Below are 20,585 nucleotides of genomic sequence, written 5' to 3'. Positions count from 1 at the left end.
CCAACATAACATCTACTTAAGCATCAATCGACTACCCTAGGGTTGAAAGATTCACATAATTTCAAGTTAAATGGTGAAAATCCAAACTTACTTACATCTAGGTTTCAATGCAATGAATGGGGAGAATGAGTTTGATGAATAGCTTTGATGGAGATGATGGAACCCTTTCCAGATGATGATTGAAGCAAGGAGAGCGTCGGTCTCGAAGATTGAAGAGCAAGGGTTGGGAATTGGGTTTGAAATGAGTTTGGAGCGCTGAAATGGGTTTTGAAAAAACCCTTGTCGTTTACATACTAATATAATACGGAACTTTATCTTCCGTATTGAATACGGAATGTAATTTTCCGTATTCTATTAAAGGGAGGCTTTCCAGTAATTTCCCCACTTTAAGTGGGGCGCGGAGCCTATAGGGCCCCAAACCCAATTCCCCAATTTCTGTCGTCGTTTTCTCTCCCCGTACAAACAGAAGATGAATGGTTAACTTGGAGGCAGTGAAACAGACTAAATAAATTATAAGAGACAGTGTACTGTGTAGAGTAGAGGCGTAAGGTAGTTTAGAAAATAGAGGAGAGTACAGCGGCGGCAGCGCTATGGACGGTCGTGGTCGTGATCGGGGGCGTTGCTCTTCTCCATTCAAACATCCTATTCCTCCCAATTCACCAGCAGCAGTACATACCTACATACATACATATATTTCCTGTTTATTTATGGTCATGTCTTTTTGGTACGGTTTTCATTCAAATTCTTTGTGTGTAGGTTGGTGGTGGTGGAGGTAGCGGTAGTAATTCGTCATCTGATTACAAGAAGAAGCAAAATTCTTCTCCGCCATCTGATTCTGGCGAAACCAAGTTGAACATTTTTGATATATGCCCTCCCAAACAAGATGGAATCGTTGTTTTGAACCCTCCTTTGTTTGCAAAGAACCGAGAAAGAAGGAACGAAATGAAACAACGTGGTGAAAGAGGACAAGTATTGAGGGAAGGGATGGTCCTTTTGAAGGGTTACATCCCATTAATAGATCAGGTGAAGATTGTCAAAAGGTGCAGGGATTTGGGGATGGGTAGTGGAGGATTCTACCAGCCAGGTTATGGGGATGGCACAAAACTGCATTTGAAGATGATGTGTCTCGGCAAAAACTGGGATCCTGAGACAAATCAATACAGTCTCCAACGACCATTTGATGGGGCTAAACCACCCCACATTCCTCCAGATTTCCACCGCTTGATTCAGGAAGCAATCCGGGATTCTCATGCCCTCATTCAACAGCATTCTAAAACTAAAACTAATCCACAACTCATACTTCCCTCCATCTCACCAGACATTTGTATTGTCAACTTTTACTCACAAGACGGCCAGCTCGGTCTTCATCAGGACAAGGATGAAAGTGAACAAAGTCTTCAGCAAGGCTTGCCAGTGGTATCCTTCTCCATCGGAGACTCAGCTGACTTTTTGTATGGTGATGACAGGGATATGGACAAGGCCAAAAAGGTTGTTCTAGAATCTGGAGATGTTTTGATTTTTGGTGGCAAGTCTAGAAAAATCTTTCATGGCGTAACGGCTGTTCACCCAACCACTGCCCCCAACCTCTTGCTGAAACAAACAAATCTACGCCCTGGCCGACTCAATCTTACTTTCAGACAGTATTAATTAAAACTTCCATTAGCATAGTATACTATGCATGCAACCTACATTGATTATGAAGAAGAAGAATCCCGTGCTAACTTCTCGGTTTCTTTTCATCATGGAGTTTTCTGGCAATGTGCTTGGATAATTCAATTTCTCAACCCCAAGGTAAGTTCTTTCTAGTTCTGTATGTGTGTAATGTATTGCGTATTGACTATTGAGGATTCCCGTTATATCTAAGTATTGTTTTACGGTTGCCAGACTTAGTATTACATTGTTAACAGAACTACTATTCCTTGAATTCAAACCTTTCTAATTTGCTTCACTGGCTACACTTGGTATTTAACAACAGATATCATCAGAATATCAAATAATAACTTAAGCTTGAATAAACAAACAAGAGCCATAAATTAAATGGCTATCAATTTGTAATTTACACTTCAACCCGTACCCTTTTTATTCATTTTTGGGTACAAATAGTACCAATTATAGATCACATTGCCTTGGAAACAGAGCAACCAAGCTTCCACTGTCACTGCTTGGCTCAACCAATTATATAATTTAACTTATAAATAGCATTGGGGATGTAGTATATTGTAAAACAGTTTATTGTCCTAGAATCAAACTTGGTTCTCCAAAGCTAATGCAGCAGAATCAACATGTACAAGCAAGCAAGAATAAACTTTTTGTTTCAATCTGTCAACTGTCTCCACCAGCCCTTCACTTTCGGAGTCTAAACTGCTTTTTTGTTTGTCCAGCCAATTGTTTGCATGCTTAAGGTGGGACAATGTGAGAGCTATATGGTTTGCCTGAAGCATTTGTCTCCCTGCAATATCCTTACTCTCCTTGCCCTTCTCTTGTGAGCCCACATAAAACCCAGCATCCAATGTCTTCTCCAAGTACGTAAAAAACCATGATCTTGTTTCATTCAAAATGACTTCTTTTAGCTCATTGATCTCTTTTATACCATCCCCTTTGGCCCATTCTTGCTTCTCAGTGCCTGATATTTCTGTTAAGGGTTTTGGAGCCCTTGACGTGCTCTTAGCAACCACTAAACCTGTCGTTTTGCCAATTTTATGCTTTTCTGCAGGAGGTTGTATTTTATACAGTTGAAGGGTTCTATCTTTCAACTGAGTTGTTCCATTTGACTGGCCCATGAGCTGTTGGAGACCATAAAACTTGTTCAGTATGACATGTGGATTCTCTGATGCTGCAGAAGAACAGATATTGGCGAACATACTGAAAAGGAAAGATAGAGGTAATTCCTGAGGGTTAGAAAAGCGTAAAAGGAATGAAGAACTCATTTCCCCACAAGTTAGCTAATGAAGTTTATTTTTTATTCATGAATCAATAAATCATAAAACGTTTAAGTAGCTAATGAGTGTCAAATTTTAGATTAAAACTACCTTAAACACTTCACTATCACTGATGCTGCAGATGCTTCTTTTTGAGCTTCTACTACAACCTGAGAGGCTAGATGCTTCCTTCTAAGAATTCCCTTTGAAATGAAAATAATGTGGAAAGAGGGGATCATAATCTAATTTATCTCATTTGAATTAGCTAAGTAACTAAACAAGGGAGGTAATTATTTAAAGAGGGAGAAAGTAAAATTTATTGCACCTTCCCTGGCCTCAATAGTTTGGCTGGCAAAGAGGACCACAGAATCGCCTCAGCAGGATTGCTTTTATCTTGAATACTGGACAAAAAATTGAAGTTTAAATTTTCCTGTTTAGTAGAACTGCGTTTGGTAGAACTAGAAGTGTGCGTAGAAGGTGCCATGACAGTCTGCTGGCTGTTAGATTGACCAACGTCTTGCGTTGGTGAGAGCGCTTCACGTCGAGAACGAGTTGAAGTCATCGGGAGCACCTGTGATGACCAAAACAATCATTATCTTTTTGTTTATATTAGCAAAGGATAGCATCAGCAATAAGCTTAAACCTTGATTCTTTATTCTTTCCTTTAATTTCAAGTTTATATTTTATTCATTTTTGGTGGAATTTGAATCTATGAGCTCATGTAAACTACTCAATCCCCTCACCACTAGTTCAATCCTTGGTTCTTAAGTTTATATTTTATTCTATGACAATCTCTTTGTTTGTTATTATATTTGTGCAATGAAACTATAAATTAAATCATTTTCACCTACTGTTTCTTCCTCAATCTTCATGTTTGCTATACAGAAGTGGTGATATTACAGAATTTCTTCTGATGACAATCCTTCTTTGTGGATGTAGCATTACGTGCTTGTTTATTAGGGAAAACAAAATCTGTCTACAAGAGTTTTTCTAAGTTTATTGAATTATAGTACGTCAAAATTTTCGTTTGAGGTTCCAATAGTTATTGTCGGATTGCTTTCCATTTCCCAACTATTTCATAGCCACATGGAAGAGGTAAAATCTTACAACCATACAGTCTAAAGCCTTCATTGAAATTGCAGGTCAAGAATCATACCTGACCTTTTATCTCTTGTTTCCTTCCTTTTGCAGATCTCACCTTCTTACCTTCTACACCATTCTCTAAATCATTTCCTTTGATTCCTATAGAGTTTGGATTCAGAACACCCTGCATATACCTGGATGCAACACAAGCCTTTTCCTCTTTAATAACAATCTTCTGCCTTGAACTAGGATTCTCTTTGGCTTCTGTTAAATCCATGGATTTTGAACTATAAACTGTAGAATTATCAGGATGCACTAATGGCTCCAACATCTGCATTAAATCCTTAGGGTTGCCTTCAAAAGGGTGCCGTCCAGGAACTGGTCTAACCCCAATAAGAATTGGGACGGGTGTGCCAGCCTCGATCCTATCCACATAAAAGAATTGGCCAAGCTGCAACTTATTATTCAAGATAAGCTCATTGTCTTCCTTTGAGGGCGAGACATAGGTGGAATGAGAAGAGTCTGAGACTTTAATGAAAAAACCTTGGTTAGGCCATAATTCAGATCCGGACAATGCAGGGACTATGCTGATCACTTGCAGAAGGACTGAGCGGTATTCCCCGCGAACTTTTACATTAGATTTCATACTTTGGAGAAGCTTCAGTAGAACTCCTGGTATGAGGGATGCCATTCTTTTCCTCTGATTATCTTCAAACTCGTAATTGGTTGAGGTAAACTTAAAATCTCAATCTTATCATAAATATGAAATATAGGCCGGGATAATAAAATGGAAAGCAAGCAGAAAAACATTGAAAAAGAGCATCGTAGTACAGAAGCCTTAAGAGAAAGAACCTGAGAGGAGGAGAATGCCTCTCAATGGCTTGGCTTCCAAAACAGAATGCCTCTCAATGGCTTAACCAAGGACATCTAAAGCTTTGAATGCTAGGCACGTTACCATCAATTTCTCTTGGCTTAAACGCCAAAGGAACCATTATATAATTAGGCGTGAGAAATATGAAGCACTTATATGAGAAGGGAAATGTCAAATCAGCTCCTTCAGATACATGTAAAAAGATAAAGAAAAAGAAAACTATGCTTTGCCCTTTTAGCAATTTAATTTACGTTATGGTCTCTCTGCCGGTGGGGCTCAGTCTGGTCTTGTTTCGTTTTTAGATTAGAGGCAACGTAACCATTAAGGATGGTAAGGATATTCCCATGTCACTTTCTTGTGTGGCGTCATTTGAAGTCTGAAAATAATGCTTAGAGCATCTCCAATGAATATCATAAGTTAGGATCTTAAAATAAGATCTGAATTTAATAAGATTTGACCATTAGAGTTATTTTCCATGGCATGAAATCTCGTGTCTTAGCTCAGCAAGCTTCATAAGTGAGATCTCAAGTAAAATATAATTTTTGTTTCTCAATCATTCAATACCATAATTCAGTAAAATTATCTGCTTTCTCTCTCATGTTGAATTTTAATTATATACCGGTACCGGATGTTTATAAAAAAATTAATTATATATTTCGTCCTATCATGGTAAAATTTAATTATATTATATATTATTTTTTAAATATTAATTAAGTTGTATTGAATTAATAATTAAATTAAATTTAATATCAAGTGGAAATAAATAATGTAAATATATTGGGCATTGTGGGTCCAATCAAAAGTAAAATAAGACTCCAACCACTAGAGTGAAATATGCATCAAAACCTTATGAATGCCTTAATGTCTATGTGACAATACGAGCTCACAAAAAGTGAGTTACAAATTAAGATCTCCTTATTGAAAATACTCTTTAGAGGTACATTTTCTAATAACATATTTTTGCAGCGCTAAAGTATATGTAGATTGAATGTTCACTGGAAAGTATGCTTCTGAGCCCACCTATAGTTATCATTAAGAAGTCTACAATACAATATACTTGGGCATGCATTCTTTTGCCATAAAAAACAATATGGACAAAAAGTCCGGAGGAATTTATTATGGTCATTTAAAAACTTGTGTAAGGTTACACATTGCTATTTTGACCTGCAGTAGCAGGTTTAGCAGGTTTTTTTTTAAAAAAAACATATATATTAGTAAATTAGTTAATGAAGGATTAGGTTAATTAGTGAATAAATTATCCTCCTCCTTCCCCAACCCATCATCTTCCTCCTTGCACTCATCCAGAAACCCAGAACCCACCCCCTTCATCCATGTCGCAACCCCCCAACCTCCTCTTCGACCACCACCTGAAACTTCCGGCCACCACACAACCATCTTCCTCCCCACATTAACTTTATCGTCTTTCTTCGCAGATCGAACCCAGATCTGGGTTTCCTCTTCTCGATCTAGGTTCCTTGTCCTCGCGCAGACCACCGTCTGGAATTAGGAGCAAGTAGCCTCTTGATCCGCGCCGACCACCGCTTCTATTGATCGGTAGCGAAGGCGTGACAGAGGGTTTGATTTTTCTAGCTTCTTCCTTCTTCTTCTTCTTTCTGCTGCAAGATCTGGATTACTCTTCTAATCCCAAACCCTTTCTGTCAACTGTTTCTATTTCTGGACCTGGGTTATCAGGAGGTTGAAGAAGGAGATGGTTGTGATCGGTGAGGTAGATCTGGTGGAGGGAAGAGGGTTTGGTCGCGGGTTCCTACACCGGATTAACGACGGCGGGTAGTGGCTTGATTTCAGACTTCTCATGGTGGATTGCAAAATCCAGATCCAGAAAAAAAGATGAGCAAAGAAAGGGTTTTTTCTTCTAGATCCAGCACAGGTGGAAGGAAGGGAGAGGGATTGAGGGAGAGAGGCTCCAGATCTGCAGATTTGGTGGTGGCGGCGGCGGGTTGCATGGTAGTTGTGGTGGGGAAAGGGTGGGTTGCGATGGTGGTTGCATGGTAGTTCTCGGATCTTGAAGGAAATGGAATTCAAGGTTGGGGAAAATGGTGTTTTTTTTTTCTATGATTGAGTTGGGTGCTTTGTTTGAAGCATTTTGGATCTGTACGAAATTCAAAGTGCAAGGATGGGTTATTATTCTTCATAAAAAATCTCTCATGCCTAGATGGATTCATCCTGTTTCTATTTTTTAATTTTTGTTTTGTTGGTGGAATATTGAACATGAGATTGCATTCTGGGGATGGGACTGGTGGGGTGATTTCATGGGTTTTGGGGTAGGGTTCTGGATGTGCACAGATCCGGTGGTGGTGTTAGGTGGAGAGAGAGGAGATGAAGGTTGGGAGAGAAGAGGAACAGATTAAGATTAAGGATAAATATTTTTTTAAACTAATTAAAGATAAATGTTTAATTAAGAAAATATTTATTTTTATTTTTTTTTAAAACCTGTTATAGTGGGTCAAAATGGCTTGGTGTAACTATGCACAAGTTTTTAGATGATCATAGTAAATTTTTCCAAAAAGTCCCCATATTGTTTCGAGGAATTTTCGTACTTTTTTCTTCTCTAATTTCCTTTTCTATTTTTGCAAAAATTGTATTAGAAATTCTAACCATGTTTCCTTTAACACTCTAATTATTTGTTAAATTTTATGTAGGGTCTACAAGAATCTAGTAGAATCCACCTAAATTTCATTCAATCAATGGGTGAGTGTTGAAAAAGAATGTTAAAATGAGTGTTTTCTATTTTTCAAATACTATTCGAGTGAAAATAACTAATTTAGAGATAGAAAAACAATAATCTTATATACTCCAACAAATCCTTATACTATTATATAAAAAAAAAATTTATTAAGTACAAAATGAAATGCATTTGGTATCTTGAAAAAATAAATTTAATATTTTTCTTCATTTAGTAACATTTAGTAAGTAGGAGGAATTCACATTTCTCACAATAAAAGGACTGAACATGCCACACCTAATTTCTACAACATTTTTCCCAAGGTTATATCGTAAGACGAAATGCTAGCAACTTTCATCCGTTAAAATTCATTTAGGCCCCACCAAATTAGGAGTAGAATCTATATCATTTAATACTTATAAAAAAATATATAATTTAGTGGATTCGGCATGTATTTTGGCCCATTAGAGAAAATGTCATGTCAAAAAGAAAATGACAAAGAAAGAAAGTGCTCCTAGCATTTCTCCATATCCTAATCATGCCATCACTTGGCCCATCCACGATTTTAACTAGAATTAGCTCTTTTATTTTATGTGTGTTTGCACTATTTAGCTATTAAAATGGGTTGAGTAATCCTAGACATTAATTTGCCAGCCACTTTCACTATAAGAATAGCGCTCATTAGCGTCGATTATGAGGACAAAACCGATGCTACAACAAATATAGTGTTGACGTCGGGCAAACCTAAAGTACTTGAACCTATGACTAAAGCGTTGGTTCAATAGGAAGACGTTGCGATAGCATTGGCTGGGCTCATTCTATGTCGATGCTACACATTTGACAATACAACCAATGTTAATATATTTGAATTAACATCGGTCGTATAAGTCAACTCTAACTTATACAGTTATACATATTAGCAATAGCTTAATCGATACTAATGAATATAATAATTTTTATTTTCATATGGCGTCTTCTAAGGTGAAAAAGTTAGAGTCAGCTTCAATTGAAAATAATATTATAAAAAGAAATTGTAGCGTCGACAGATTAGTACGAAAAAACTAACTATTATCGGGGATCAAAGCTTTCGTACTAACAAAAACTCTTTAGTACCAACCATAAATCACCGGTATTGGAATTTTCTGACAGATTACCGACGACATTGGATATGTCTGTAATGGCCTCATCGGAAAAAAAATATTGACGATTTTATCCAAAGTTATCTGAAAACTACTAACGTTCTTATCCGTTTGTAAGTTCCCAACGATCATATTCGTCAATAATCTCCAATATCTTGAACTTCAGAAACTTACCGATGACCGTGATCGTTAGTAGTCCTTCGATAATTTTGTTAGTTTGAACAAAAATAACTTCTTTTTGTTGAGGATGAAAGTGTTACCGTAGTGGAAAGAAATTCAATTTTTACTTTATTATGTCATCTGTGACAATGTTATGATTCCCCTTTTATCTAGATTCCATTATTTTATCAAGATCGCCGACCTTTATCAATAAGATATTGATTAAATGATGAAAAATAATTAACAGCTTGCAATTCTTTTGAAAGAGATTCAATCATAACATTTATACCAACTTAAAGTCATTTGATCGATGTTTGAGGATCTCTAAATTGGTGGGCATTGTGTGAGTGCAGTGCCTGAGTACCTCCCACATCGTGTTGTTATATACTTTGGAATGGATCAATATATTCAACGTATTAATTTGAATATCTTAATCTTTGTCAAACTGCATAGTGACAGGATATGGGAATTGTTGCTCCCTAAATTGGTAAAAAAATTACCAACTTTCCTAGATTGCTCATGAATATCTCTGAATTAATTTTCTTCAAGATCACACATTCTCTTTCATATTAAATATGATGGTAATTTTGGAAAAGAGGATTAAATTTTTTTATTAGTATTATATAGTGACTTATATTTTACGACAAAAAACCTCTAAAAACGTAACTTATAAATGAGAATGAAGGAGAAAGTATTTATAAACACCGGAATACTAAGGTTGGAGAGAACAAGGGATGATTGAAACCATTTAACACTTCAAAAATAGTTATTGCAGTGAAATAGGAGTCAGAGAAGTAAACAGATGGTTTTATCGATAACCTCTGATCAATCGATCAATTGAATATTGATTAATACATAATCGATCAAACACTTTAAAAATGACTATTATGCTCAGAAATGGTAAGAGTTGAGGATATATAGATTAGAGAGGGGAAGGTCAGGATCAATTCTTGAAGGGTACAATTTATCTTTCTGATATACCAAAAAAATAATCTTTTTTTTCTACATACCAAATCTTCTCATTTACTATTAAAATACTTTTAGAGTTTTTTTTAGCTAATCTTTTGATTAATTAAATCATTCCATCAAAGAATGGAAGATAAAAAGTGTAGAATATCCTACGACAGAAAATTTTATAAATTAAAGTTTTGGCAGCTCCAAAATGAAGTAAATGATTGAAAGGACTTTTTTTTTCCAGATCTTTTTTTTTTGAAATGAGATCCTTTTGTTGCTATGGTAGTATTGTTATCTATGATGACTATGCTTGATATGTCTAGCAGATAAGCTAGCTGAAAGTTGAAGAGCCAACTGAAAGTTGAAAAACTATTAAACTGAAAACGTGTTTGGTAAAACTAGTCGTTGAACATTAATATAAATATAAAACGTTAAACTACTGCAAACACGCATTTTTATCTCTGTTAGGGTTTAAGACCATATTCCTCTCGCGGCGGTGACTGCTCAAGACGGCGTTGGAGTGGTGCCAACAACCCCAATCGCTCATCTCTTACTTCTTCGGCGTTCTCTGCCGCTACCTGTGTGATTCTTCTCGTTCGTGCTTCTGGCTTTTAGAGCTCCAGGACCTCTCACCTTTTCAAGGCGGCAGCATCATGGGTGTCCACCAACCCCACATCGACCTCTCTGATTTCTCTCTTCCCCGGCTTACTTCAAGCCTTCCTTTGCGTGTATGAGCCCTGTTCCGCCTGTGTGTTTTGCCTTGTTTTCCTCTGTTTCAACAAGGTCCATGAAGCGGCAGCTAGGGGAGAAGGTTCGGGTTCCACTTCCCTTTACGGTCGGTGAAGCAGCGGTTAATGACCCTAGAAGTGGTGGTTCTCCCTCTAGGACCTGTGAAGTGACTGAGGATGAAGATGGTGGGGCTGTTGACGAAGACGCTGAAGTTGAAAACGACGAACCAGCTGGGGACCAGAAGAGACGTCATGGGTTTTCCAGCTTGATGGTGCTCAGATGTTTTCCTTCAAAGGAGGAGGAAGGAGGGACGACGTTGGCGATTCAGTTTTGTTCGTATGATGTCTAGAAGGGACGCCATGGAGGCTTTGAGCAAGCTTGATGGTGCTCGGGTGAATGGATCGTTCATTGTTGTCTCATTTGCAGAGTTTCCTCGTGTGAATAGTGCTTCAGACGTGGCCGAGAAGGATTTGAAGATTTCAAGGGTGATTGAAGTTGAGAGTTAAATAAGGCGTTGCACACATCACTTGAGTGTGTGAAGGATGGTTAGGGTTTTGGTTCTAAGTCATGGTGTGATATCCTAATGAGGGAGTGAGTTTTGAAGCGCAAGTTTGCTTCTCTTACTGATGAAGTTGATTTGCATGTTGTTAAGTTTGGGTTTTGTGATATAGTCTAGGATTCATGATTCAATTCTTTTTTAGAGATTCTGATCTGGGTGAGGAAGGCGATGGAACAGGGGCGGCGAACCCTTGCCCACTGTCTCTGTTGCCTCTTTCCGATTCTCTGCTCCCAGTTGTTCGAAAACACCAACCCAGAACGAAGCAAGGCTCAGTTAGGGCTGCTTCGACCAAGGCAGACACAGCGGTGGCTGGAGGGGTTTCGGAGGAAGGCGCAGTGGAAGAGGACGAGTTAGAGGGTGCCATGGGTGTTCCAATTCGGGATTTGGAAGGTGCTGGACCTGCGATGGGAACAGGAGAGATAGAGGTTGACGTGGGTGGCTCAAATCGCAGCAACGGCGGATTACGGCGGCGGAAAGCTACTCTGTTCGTGGATGGCATTGAGGAGGTCGTTGGCTACCACCACATTCGAGGTCTGTTCTCTCTTTTTGGACGGATTTCAAATGTTTTTGTTCAACGGAAACGCAAGCTAGGGAGACGGTTTCGCTTCGGTTTCGTTCGCTTCTTCTCTGAGGAGCAAGCTGTCTCAGCTTCCAATGTTCTGGACGGCCTCAGGGTTGGTGGAGCTGCCCTTTCTGTGGCACCGGCCAGGTTTCCAAGGGATGGCCCTCTTGGCTCTGTTCAGGCTGCCCGCGCCAAGGCTTCGCCGGCGTTGGAGGTTGAACCTCTCAAGCACAGAGTTCGCAGAGAAGGAGGGTGCACGGGCCTGCTAGAGGGGAAGTTCTCGGGTCCCTTTTCTTCTACTTCTGATGAGTTCTGTTGTCTGGTCCATGTCAATGGCTGTGTGCAAAGGACTCCTGTGGATTTCCTTTTTCCAGAGATCATCCCTCGGCCTCTTCGCTCAGAGGTGGAGAGTTCCCCTGCAGCTTCCTCTCTGTGGTCTTCTCTCCCTTCTGTAGATGGTCACGAGGTTGGAGCGTTTGATGCTGGAGCCAGTCTTGGGGAGGAGATGGAGGGTACCTTTCCTGGTCAAGAGGGGGCGGCTTTGCTAATGCCTAGGGGGCGGGGGCGTCCCAAAAAATTGGTTTGCAAAGCCCAGTTGAAGATGATTGCTGGCTGTGCAGATGGTGATCGAGGACCAGAGTCGGTGAGTGCCCGTCGTCGAGGTCGGCCCAGGAAGGGTGAGAACAGAGACAAAGAGTTGAGCACGGGCACAACCTCTTATAGCTTGCCACCGGAGGACTCTTCTGAAGGGCGCCAATTGATGCTTTTGCCGGCGGAATTCTCAGAACCGCAAGGCGTTTTGACTAGGGCAAGGAGTGCCCTTTTGATGGGGAAACGGTTGGGCCTTGTTTACTCTTGTTCTGATGACGTGGCCTTGAACCAGATTGCGGCTCAGATATCGGCGCGTGGAGCATCATAGAGCTAGCTTTCTTGGTAGGTGATTGCTTGTTTGTTTGGTGCGGTTCTTGTGATGGGTGGGTGTTTCTTTGGGGTTTTGAGGGATAAGAGGTTGTTGCTATTTTGAGCTTTTAGGAGTTTTGTTTTGGCGGGTATTTTGTTGTATAGGGAGCTTGGGCTTTAGTTGTGGGTGGTGTATAGAGATTTTTTGGTGAGGGCGAGCAATCATTCTCTTTCTTGAGATGGTTGCTCATTTGTTGCTCGTTTTTATATTATCAAGATATCTTTTGCTTTCGAAAAAAAAAAGAGATTGTAGAGTGGCTTTTTGGGCTTTGTTTTTGTTGTTGGGCCTTTTATTTGTTGTGTTGTGGTGATTGGTTCATTAGGTGGTGTTTTGGTTTCAGAGGTTGATGTTGTGTTTCTCTCTGTAGGTGCTATGTTCGGCTGGCTTTTCTTTGGTTACTCTTTGTTCATATGTTTTTTTGGTGGTTTTTCCCCCTTTGAAAAGGGCTTTGTACTATTGGCATCCATCATCTATATTTAAGAAAAAAAACTAGTCGTTGAACAAGCTGAAATCGTAAAACAACATTAAAGAACATACTTGTGTGTTTTTTTTTATATTTAATATCACTTTATTTACACATCAAATATCTATATGTTATTAGTATTAAAATAATTACGACTTTAAATATTTCAATTTAGTTCAAATTATTTATCATCTAAAAAATATAACATTAATTTTTAATTTGTTTTGATTTTCATATTTTTATTAAATTAAATAGAATAAAATAAATAAGTTTAAATTTAAATTTAATAAAATAACTTTATAATTGTCAAAATTAACAAAATATTTTTTACTATTTTACATTAAAAATTGAATAGTAATTATTTCAGAATAAAAATAACTAGGGTTTAGTATTTTTTTATAAATATAAAAAGGGTGATGATGAAACTTTAATTTCCTCTTGTAACAAAAAAACAATGATAAGGATATAAATGAGAATAAATTCAATAAACTTTAAGCTTTAAGCTATCTCATGTAGCTTATTACAAAAGTTTTAAGCTCATTTACCAAACACTTTTTAATAACTTTTAAACTAGTCAATTAAACTTTAAGCTATCTGAAATGTCATTTCAAACATAGCTTATACATAAGTAGAGTTACCGTAGAAAATGAAAGCCAGTTATATTGGTATCTCTAACAAATTATTTGAATTTCTGGTTATAATGAAAAATAAAAAAGAAATGCAGCTTTACTCAAAACTCCTCGCACTTGTAGAGCTTACCTTGTGCTTAAAGAAATTCAATCAAAGAATTAACTACTTATGCCTTATGCCTGATGATAAAAAATAATATCCCAAAGTGTTTCATGAGACAAATGATCTTGAATGGAAGCCAACGTTTTCAAAGAAATTGGAAATAAAAAGTTATCCATAGATAACTATAAGTATAGCTGGATTAACTCATCACTAACAACAGATGGAGTAAGAACACCTAAATCTGTGAAAAGCAGAGTCAGATATTGAGGAGGGGTGTAGTCCCGCGCAGACCTTTCAACCTCAACCTTGGACGGAATGGGTACACCGAAATCAATAGGGCGTAAGGCAGGTGACAGATCCTTTTGGTCAAGAGGGTAAAGACGAGCAAACTGTACAGCAGAGTAACAAAAACGAGACATATAACTACGGAACAGATATTCCTAATTAATTTAACAATAGTTAAAAAAGGATGTGTGCAGGTGAGCAGATAATGTTAAGCATAATAGGTTCATTTCTATAAGTTTCAGAAATACCTTGTAGCTTTCAGCAGCGACATACACTGGTTTATTCATACTGTGTGCAACCAATGCGATTTGGTATGTCCCCATCATGTTAATTATGCCCCCACTTTCGACAACTCCATCTGCACCCACAAAAACCATGTCCACTTCATCCATAGTATATGCAACTGCAGAGTCTATTACAAGTTTCACAGGAACATCAAGCTTGGCCAGCTCATTGGACAGACGTAATCCTGTTCTGTCAGGTCTTCCCTCTGCAAATTTATAGGCACAAGTTTGAAAAAAGCCCAGATACATAATGAAGATGCCAAAGATACAGAGTTCACAAAGAGATTAAAGGAGATTGATCAACTGGAAACTATGGTGACAGAAATTTGAAACCAAACTTGACAACCAATATTAACAACCAGGACTTAGATCCTGTAAAGCTAAAGTGCATGGTTATAACTTATAACTGTTGAATGAAAAGCAAACTTGATCCCACTATACGGGAATGTTTAGCCGGATCAATCAACAAAAATAAACTAACAAAACCACTCAATTAAGAAGTGAACTGAAGGTGAGGAAGAGGGGCAAAAAGTAAAAGTAACCTGTGCAGAAGACCCGGAAAAGTTTCTTATTCTGTGCTGCGAGCTTTAGAACTTCAAAGACAACTCTGGAGAAACCATGAACTAAAATTGTACAACCATCAAATATAAAATCTTGACTCAACATTGCAATAATTTTGCGAGCCTGCAAAAGAAAAAAGAAAATAAAAAAAAGGAAATGATAAGGCAGTGGCAGTGAGAAGAAATAAGAATAAGCAAGCACCTTATAGGAGATTTCCCCAAACTTGTCGGCACGTTCAATGAGGCGAGATTTAGCCGAGTTGAAGTCTTCATATTCTAAAGCAGCGGTCCTTGTTACATATCGCATGAACAGATCGCAGCCCGCGGTCAAAGAGATAGAGGTGGTATCCCAGGACTGCACACAGAGACATAGAGAGAGAGAAATAATGGAAGAAAAGGGAAAAATCAATCAATGAATCGAAATAGATAAGATAGGATAGGATAGTGGTTACTTTGAGAGAATCCGAGGCTTTGTGTAGGTCAATTTCGAGCTCCATCATGGTGGTAGCCTCGCTAGACCTTATGACGGCGGCCAAGGCGCGAATGGCGGCGACGGCCTCGGCCAAGTGGGGTTGTTTTCGCCAGTTATTAAACTCATCGATCACACTGAAGGGATGCTGCTGCTTAATCTTATCATTGACTTCCAACTCAGTAGGCTCTTGAATGGCAGCCTGAGCCTGGGCCAACCAGTCGCTGGTGACCACACCGTGGTGTGCCGCTCTCGTCTCATAGTAAGCGGAAATGTTAGGGTTAGGTTTTGAGGTTGCACCCGGCGGAGGAAGAGATTCCTCCTCCCTCAAACCGTCGTCGTTTTGCTGCCTGTCCAGGATGAACGATGCCGATCTCCACCACATTATTTTCCCTCTCTCGAGTCGACTCTACTCTACTCATTTACTGGATTAGGATCCTTTTTGTGTCATGTTAAACCAACCAAATTAGCAGACCACCCATCTCATTTACTAACGACACCGTTTAACATCCAATAACTGGAAGTCTGGAACCCGTACATTACCCATCTCATTTTTATTTTTTTTTATATTATTACCGATCTAAATTTTAAATAGGTTTTTTTTTTAATAATGTGAATTTTGGTGGTCTTAAACGCTTATAAAAAACCTCAACTGTCCCCTACCGCTTAGTGCGTTGACCGCAGGGCGAGGGATTAGTCTCACGGCTGTCGGTTGTGAGGATACATTAACCAAGACAAAAAAAAAAAAAAAAAAGACCTCCACTGTTTTCATTTTTTTTCACATCTCTCACTCTCATTCTCACTCCCACCCTCAATCTTTCTCAAGTCTCACTCCTTCACACCTTGAAGCTCTCTCAAGATCCTCCTCTCTAATAAACAGATGAAGGAGGATTTCTCCAAATCCGAACATGGGAGCCTTCTCTAGCAGCTTCCCGAGCTAGTTGATTTGTTGTATTGTTTTTGTCGCGCTCTATATGCTGCAAGTGGCATCGCTGCAATTTCCCCATAGTTGAACGCACACAACCAAAGGCATCTCGATCCCAGAAGCAAGCAACATCAATGTTTGTTTGCAGCACACTGGTTAACTGAAGGCAATCTGATAGACATATGACATCCCTGCAACCAAGCTCCATGGCATGGCTATGGCCCAGTTCCACCGCCAGAATTTCTACCATGAAAGCACTTCCATGGTTGTGGCTTGTCGACACGCTGGAGATCCAAGCGCCAGCTCTATCACGCAGAATAGCTGCGCAACCCAGGTAACTGAGAATCAAAATCCATGTTATCCCCTCCCTGCTGTTGTTGCCCGGGAAGCAGAGTTTTCCGCCACATCACTTCATCCTTAAAGTGTTGGTAAGTTCCTACTCTCTTAAACTCTTTTAATTTTTTGTTTTCAATTTTAATATCATTGTTATTTTAAGGGTTAACTATCAGATTGGTCCCTGTCTTTGTCTCGCCGTCTGAGGTAAGTCCCTCCCCGGAAAATTTATTGTAAATGGTCCTCGTGTTTGAAAAACTTTTGGAGCGGATCCTCACCGGAGGGCGGAGCTCCGGCGAGTGCTTAAATGGCATGCTGACTGTGTTAAGTCAGCTGACGTGGATTTTAAAAAAATTAAAAAAAATAACAGGTCAGAAATTTTAATTATTTAACAAAAATAAAAAAATATTTTAATCTAAATTCAATTAAAAAAATATAAATTCATCTTCATCAGCATGAATCTTCTTCAACATCATGTTCTTCATTAAATATTTTCACATTGATCTCATCTTCATTTTCTTCATCATCTTCTTCAAAAAATTATAACCCCAACAATAAACAAATTAAAATCCCAAAAATACCATATCTAATTTCCCATGGTCTTCATCATCATAACCAGAGTCAAGATATAATTAAAATCCAGAAAACAGGAAAAAGAAACCCAGGAGAACCCAGAAGTAGCTTACAATGAAACCCTACAAGGGGTAAAAAGAAAATCTAACATGAAAGGTAAAGTGTGACTGTAACAAGAGATGAACATGTTGTCAAAGCAACCTACACGTAAGGGCACATTGTTTGCACCAACAATTCTGTCATGTTTCGTTCGAAAAACAGAATCTGTCTTGTACTCTTGGGAGAAGCCAAACCAAAATCAGCAAGATTACTACACCGACAGAATTTTGGATCATAATCTTCCAGTCACGGTGTTGCTGTAAAGGGCTACCGTAAGATTATTATCCAGAAAAACCCAGGAGAACCCATAAGTGCTTTGGTGGCCAAGAATCCAGACTCAGCAACAAAAACCATCTTCAAACCAAGATTTGAAAAAAAAACGTACCTAGCCCAAACAACCACCACGGATCCACCCTCCCCCATATCCAACCAAATCCCCCAACTACCACCAATCTGGAACCCAAACCTGCAAATCCCCCTTGGTGTTGCTGAGAATCGAAGGCAGAGAAAGAGGTTGACGACTCTGTCACGGTGCGAGCAGAAAGAAATCGACAGGAGAGGAAGAAATCAAGAGGACATGAAGAGATCTTCGTCGCCGTCGGTGAAAGAGGAAGAGATCTTCGCCGCCGTCGTCGTTAACGCTGTTAATCATCACCGTCATCTTCGTCGCCGTTGGCGATGGCGATCTAAGCCGCGAGGATGCGAGCGTCGCACCCAGCCTCTCCCTCTCATTTTCTTCCTTCGTCCTCTGGCACTCAGATTCGGATCCAGTGGGTCATTCCGGTGTGTGTGCTTCTGCTACGTTCCAGTGGTGATGGTGAAGAAGAAGAGAGGATGGAGAAGAAGAACATGATCTGGATGGTGGTGGCTGTTGGGGTTGGTGGTGGTGTTTGGTGGATAGAACCCTAATTTGAGGAGGAGAAGAGGATTTGGGTTGCAAAATATGAACCCAATTTGATTGGAATGATTGGAAAGTTGGGTTAATTTAGGGAATTGAAATTAATTAGGAATGAATTGATTTTGTTAATTAATTTAGGATTATTTTTGTTAATTTGGTCCAATATTCTGACTTGGTATTTATTTTTAATTTTTTAATTTTTTTTTAAGATCCACATCAGCTGACTTAACACAGTCAATATGCCATTTAAGCACTCGCCGGAGCTCCGCCCTCCGGCGAGGATCCGCTCCAAAAGTTTTTTAAACACGAGGATCATTTACAATAAATTTTCCGGGGAGGGACTTACCTCAGACGGCGAGACAAAGACAGGGACCAATCTGATAGTTAACCCTTATTTTAATATAATAACTAACTATTTATATTTTTTTTGAAGGTATTGTGAATAGCGGATAAAGGAGTGATCAATCCCAACCTGAGTAATTTGAAGTCGTTGTATTTTCAACACAAACACTTCTAACCTCAACAATCTCAACATACAACTCCAACATTGTGATGGCAGATTGCTGACTAAAGGAGCCCATCATATTCTTACATCTTTATTATCACGTATCTGAAGAGCTATAAATGAAATTGGATTAGGTGAAACCATAAATCTACAAGTCATGCTCAAAATAACCTGGTTACTTCCGAGGTTCAACTCATGAATTTACCTCTTCAAGTTGTTGAAGCCATTTCTCTCTTTCTCTCAAAATTCTTCTTTCTTTTTCTTGCTAATTCAGATGTATTTTCTTCTTCTCACTTGTTCCTTCTTCTACATTATTCTTCTTTGGGTGACAATGTTTGTGGTTCACTAGATTTCATCCCAAACATTAGCTTCTTTGATAAATCCGAAGCTGGATATTCATATTCAAATTTACAAGGAAGCTAATGTAGGTGTTGAGTATCCTTATTTAGATTTGTCAAAGAAGCTAAATTTGATAAGTAAATCAGCTCTAGAGTCACCACCTGGTAGAATGTTGGGCCCATAAATATGAGTGAATGGATGATCACATCAGCCACCAGATCATATACCAAGTCAAAATTAAATTGCTAATGGATCATGTTTGGGTGAATAAGTTGATTGTAATTCTGTATTGTTGATTAATAAATTGCTGCTCTTGTATCATGTTTTAGTTAATAAGTTGATATTATTTAAGCATATTTTGTTATGTAACGCAATTATGATATGTCACGCACTTTACCTAAAAACTGTAAAGTGCAAGGGTCACAAGTTTGAAATATGCAGTTGTTGTTGCACAAATCTATGTATATAAAATGTGTTACGAAATCAAGCAAAGTGCAAATACCTACACAAATAAAGTGCACAAGTCTCAACATGGTCCACAATTAAAGTTACCAATCAAGCCAAACAAATTCATACGCAATTAAGTTAAAAAATCCATAATTGTCTAAACACCATACATACACAAATGAGAAAGAAATCCATACGCAACAAAGCAAAGTACAATCATCCTAAAAACCATCCACATGAAACAAGCAAAGTACAATCAACGTCTCCAACCCTTGGAGCTAGATGTGTCATCTTTCCTCTATTTCCTCTTCTAGTCTTCTTGCCACCGTCACTGCCATTGTCATCCTCAGGAGTTTGTTCACCCTACAAACTCCGCTCTATGATGGTGTGCATATTATGCGTTGCTTCCCGTATCCTTGTTGGCGTCTCATTGGGGTCCAATGTTATTAAGTTTCATGTCTTAAACTGCCCAAGAACACCCTAAAAAACATAGACAAATTAAATATAACTGCAAAACATAACTTGTAAATGAATTTATTAAGACCAGTTGTTTTAACCTTTTCCTTTATGCATTTATGATATTACTTTGGTTCTTTCTTGAAAGCAATCACATGATGGTAAGTTTTCAATATATCTTGACATGTCTCATTTGCCATCGTGTGAGACTCCCGAACTTGATTGGCAACATGTGTCTTATAACTGTTCAACAATTCCAAATTAAAAGCTCCCTTGGAAAGTAAACCCCATCCTCATCGTTATTCTCACACTCAACATCCTTGTCCTCACCCCCATCATGCTCATCCTCTTCCTATTCGTCATTTTCATCATCATCATCATCATCCTCACCATCTTCACCCTCGTTATCATCATCATCGTCCCGATCATCATCATCAACCCTAGCATCATGCACATTGACTTCCTCCTCAGCCTCATTCACAAAGTGAGGAACCTGTTCAGGTTCAGGGTCAATAACGACCTGAGATGCACGAGATTGTTAACGCCATTTACGTTCTGACACCGTCGGAGGAGGTCTGCCCACGAGGGCTTGTAGTGGA

The 20,585-nt window shown here is 38.8% G+C and overlaps 3 protein-coding genes across 4 annotated transcripts; 1 reads left to right on the top strand and 2 right to left on the bottom strand.

Annotated features, from left to right (window-relative positions):
- The first annotated feature begins 496 nt into the window (after positions 1-496).
- On the top strand, positions 497-2,834 carry LOC130731471 (uncharacterized). Of its 2 annotated transcripts, XR_009016692.1 has the most exons (3): positions 497-668; positions 757-1,791; positions 2,714-2,834. XR_009016692.1 is itself a non-coding variant. In XM_057583774.1 (2 exons), exons 1-2 carry the CDS (start codon positions 591-593, stop codon positions 1,645-1,647), a joined length of 969 nt encoding a protein of 322 aa, XP_057439757.1. In that variant the 5' UTR covers positions 497-590; the 3' UTR covers positions 1,648-1,948. The 2 variants fall into 2 exon arrangements, 1 of the variants encoding a protein (XP_057439757.1); XM_057583774.1 differs by lacking the exon at positions 2,714-2,834 and having other exon boundaries at positions 757-1,948.
- On the bottom strand, positions 1,979-5,233 carry LOC130731470 (uncharacterized). Its single transcript, XM_057583773.1, has 4 exons — positions 4,075-5,233; positions 3,244-3,489; positions 3,030-3,121; positions 1,979-2,862 (listed from the first exon to the last, which is right to left on the bottom strand). The coding sequence occupies exons 1-4, from the start codon at positions 4,690-4,692 to the stop codon at positions 2,244-2,246; spliced, it is 1,575 nt and encodes a 524-aa protein (XP_057439756.1). The 5' UTR covers positions 4,693-5,233; the 3' UTR covers positions 1,979-2,243.
- Positions 5,234-13,856: 8,623 nt separating this feature from the next.
- LOC130731469 (uncharacterized) lies at positions 13,857-15,917 on the bottom strand. Its single transcript, XM_057583771.1, has 5 exons — positions 15,395-15,917; positions 15,145-15,297; positions 14,925-15,066; positions 14,347-14,588; positions 13,857-14,202 (listed from the first exon to the last, which is right to left on the bottom strand). Exons 1-5 carry the CDS (start codon positions 15,794-15,796, stop codon positions 13,996-13,998), a joined length of 1,146 nt encoding a protein of 381 aa, XP_057439754.1. The 5' UTR covers positions 15,797-15,917; the 3' UTR covers positions 13,857-13,995.
- Between the last annotated feature and the right edge of the window lie 4,668 nt (positions 15,918-20,585).

Source organism: Lotus japonicus, chromosome 1 (genome assembly GCF_012489685.1).
Source record: "Lotus japonicus ecotype B-129 chromosome 1, LjGifu_v1.2".
Lineage (NCBI taxonomy): Eukaryota > Viridiplantae > Streptophyta > Magnoliopsida > Fabales > Fabaceae > Lotus > Lotus japonicus.
The sequence above is the reverse complement of the archived record's forward strand: the minus strand, read 5'-3'. Positions and strand labels throughout refer to the sequence as shown.